The sequence below is a fragment of the Lolium perenne genome, chromosome 4 (genome assembly GCF_019359855.2).
Source record: "Lolium perenne isolate Kyuss_39 chromosome 4, Kyuss_2.0, whole genome shotgun sequence".
NCBI classification, from domain to species: Eukaryota; Viridiplantae; Streptophyta; class Magnoliopsida; order Poales; family Poaceae; genus Lolium; species Lolium perenne.
The window spans coordinates 66,254,811-66,258,149 of NC_067247.2; the positions used below are offsets into that span (position 1 = coordinate 66,254,811).

At 54.1% G+C, this 3,339-nt stretch overlaps 1 protein-coding gene across 1 annotated transcript; it reads left to right on the forward strand.

The window, feature by feature from the left end:
* Positions 1-1,705: 1,705 nt before the first annotated feature.
* On the forward strand, positions 1,706-2,836 carry LOC127346849 (uncharacterized). The gene is made up of 3 exons (XM_071819648.1): positions 1,706-1,988; positions 2,074-2,299; positions 2,397-2,836. Exons 1-3 carry the CDS (start codon positions 1,766-1,768, stop codon positions 2,503-2,505), a joined length of 558 nt encoding a protein of 185 aa, XP_071675749.1. The 5' UTR covers positions 1,706-1,765; the 3' UTR covers positions 2,506-2,836.
* Positions 2,837-3,339: the final 503 nt, after the last annotated feature.

The window sequence follows — 3,339 nt, forward strand, 5'->3', positions numbered from 1 at the left end:
GGCAAAGACCCTCGGGGCGTGGCGGCGGCGGGGGCCCTTCCTCGTCGACGCGTGGTGGACGGCGGCCGGATCTCCTTCCTCGACGCATGGCGGGCGCGCGGATGGGTTGGGCGGCGGCGGCCTGCGCTGCGCCCCTTTCTCCCGTCGACTCTCCCCTGGTGGATCGGCCGGCGCGGTTGGGATGGGCAGCGGCGGCCAGCGATGCGGCCTCCCTCCTCCCGTCGGCTCTCCGCAGCACTTCGGCAGGGGCTGGTGGTGGGCGGCGGCCAGGCTCATGGCCTGCGCCAATATCCCCCCGCCTCTCACCGGTGAGTGGAGGCGATCTCGGGCTTCACCCGCGACACGAGGTCGCCCGGGGCAGCAGCCTTGGGTACGACGGTGGAGGTGGCCCTCTTCTTCGCCGGAGAGGGTCGGCCTGCGGTTGGTGGTGGTGGATCTATTGATCTATCACCGCGTTCCGACAGCGAGATGGAGATGCTTGGAAGCCGGCGACGGAGTTGCCGGTGGAGGGTTGGAGTGGCCAGCCCGGGATGGTCGCCGACGTGGGGGTCCGACCTGAATAAAGGCGGTGGTCCTAGGGTCTCTCTTGCGTGAAGAGGAAGACCTACCGGAGGCCTGGACTCCTGATCTAGCCGGAGTGTTGAGTTCCGGAAGGCTCCGCCGGCGAATATAACAGTGCTTTTTGCCTGGAGTTTGCTGGATCGGTGGTATTCGGTCGTGCGCACCCATGCTTTTATTCCGACCGATTGGTTCTGGAGGGAGCGGCGCGAAGCTCTTTTTCTGTGTTGACATCAAGTGACTATGGATCCATGATGAAAGTCGGAAGAAGAGAAGTTCATGAAGGCCGGAGGGGAGGACTAGCTAAGGGAGGTTCAAGTCTCCGCGCTGTTGAGGGACTTGCTTGGTGTTCCGGGCTTCACAGCAGCGGTATGAAAGTGGGGGCGACAACACAGGTGAAGTTCAGAGTCCTACCTTTCAGGGTGAAAACCCAAGGTCTGGCCTTAACTGGTTGTGCCTGGCAATGACCTTGTTGGAGGCATTGTTTTGAGAGCGGGGACTATCTTCAGGGTGAAAACCTAAGATCGTTGATCGGGCGACGATGGTGTTAGCGCACTGTTCCCTTCTTGGAGGCGTCGTTTTTGGAGATTCTGTATTTCAGGTGTTGTCTTGGCGGTGGATGTATTGCTGTTGTTAGGCCCGAGATACTGTAGCGGGACTTTTGTTTCTTAGTTTTCTTTTTCTTTTTTTGGCTGTGTGCATCCGTAGTGCCATTAGAGTGGTGCGTTGTTGCAGAGGCTGGATGTAATTGGTATCGTTTTGATATTAATATATTCCCTTTATCAAAAAAAATATCCCGGGTACTTTAAAATCCGGTTCCTGCAAGAACGCGATGGTTTGCCGAATAGCCCATTCCAAAAGCCAGCCCATGCAAAAAAGCGTCTGGAGGCTACCAAACGCGCGCAGGTTTCTGCGGGCAGGCAAACCGTGGGCTGGAACGGGAGCACGTGCACACGCGCCGGCGCGCAACGGCTGAAGGAAACCAGCCGCCAACTGCACCGCCGACGCGAGTTCGGCGAGAGTGTCACAAACATACAGAGCGGAACAAAAGCCACCGCTTACGCCTCGCTCATCACATCTCTATATCTCGTGCCGTCCACATCCAAAAGCGGTGCCACACTGAATTCGCGCACCTATATTTATGGGATGGAGGCAGTGATCCCCAGGCACGAGGCCGGTCGGTCTTACTGACAGCGAGAGCGTCGCCATGGAACCAGAGAGAGCGGTGGCGAGTGGCGTGAAGCCTGGTGGCGGAGGCCTTGCCACGACGATGACGAAGGTGGTGGTGGCCGTGGACGCGAGCGAGGAGAGCCTGCACGCGCTGTCGTGGGCGCTGGACCATGTCGTCCGGCACCACCCCGGCGCGTCGCTCGTCGTCGTCCACGCCCAGCACCCCGCGGACCACTTCGTCTACCCCGTCGCCGCCCACGGTATCGACCGCTGCAACGAGCTCACACACTATTCTTTAAATTTCGATTTGCGTTCGTTGACGCGCTTGGTGCTGCGCTTGACCAGGCCTGGCCTACATTCCGCCCACCGCGATGGAAACCATGAAGAAGACGCAGGAGGAGAACTCTCGGAAGGTGGTGGCCCGCGCGCTGGAGGTGTGCGCGCAGAGGCAGGTGGTGGCCAAGGCGGCGGTGGTGGAGGGCGACCCGAAGGAGGCCATCTGCCAGGCAGTGGAGGAGATGCACGCCGACCTGCTCGTCCTCGGCAGCCGCGGCCTCGGCATGATCAAGAGGTAGTACGCACCACTAATCACTGACCGATTACCTAATACGTTGTCATGAATCAGTTGCCTGACCTTTTTTGTGGTTCGATGCTTCGTGGCGCTGCAGGGCGTTGCTGGGCAGCGTGAGCGACTACCTCGCCCACCATGCGAGCTGCCCCGTTCTGATCGTGAAGCCCCCCAAAGCGCACGCCAAGGGAACCGGAAACTCTACCTAAAGCTGCTGTTGAATCGTCTGCCAAGCGTCGACCAGAACCAGTAGCACTGAACTTGTTCGCAACTGTGTTAAGAGTGCCCTCTATCGCCTGTGTAGGAGTACACAAGCAGTGTACAAAAAGTAGAAACTGAATAATGAACTGTTGTACTACTACTAGTACATAGGCACCAGTTCAAAAGTCGATTATGAAGTTGTTCTAGCGCAAGTACTCAATAAACAGTAGCACGCCTGTAGGGCTGAAAACCCATGGGTTGGAATTTGGAAAACAAGTACACTGCCTAGAGTTTGGTTCACCTAATAATACATGACAGCTAGCATACATATTTAACAAACGGTAACGTTGATAAAATCAAAGAAAACATGTACTAGTACTTAAGTTGTAGACTCATCTTGCCTTAAAATGTGTGATGTGATGGTAACATAGCTACTACCCCTCGGTTTAACAGGCGCACACGCAACCCAAAAAATTACTTTAACCATTATTTTGGTCAATAAAATATGAAATATATGTTGAAAAATTATATCATTTTAAACCTTCTTTCAATGCATCGAATGGTATAAATTTTGTAGACATATAATTTATATTTTGTTGACTCAATTAATGGTCAAACTTTATCTTAAACTACGTGCGGGCATGTTAAACTGGGACGGGGGGAGTAGTTATCACTATCCTCTCTTTTCTCGATTAATGGCATGCCATATCATCAAATGCTTAGTTGGCATCGCAAATGAAATGTGTATATGTCAACTAAGCATTTTGATAATATGACATGTCATTAATTAAGAAAAGAGAGTATAGTGGTAACATGTTACCATCACATCACATATTTCAAGG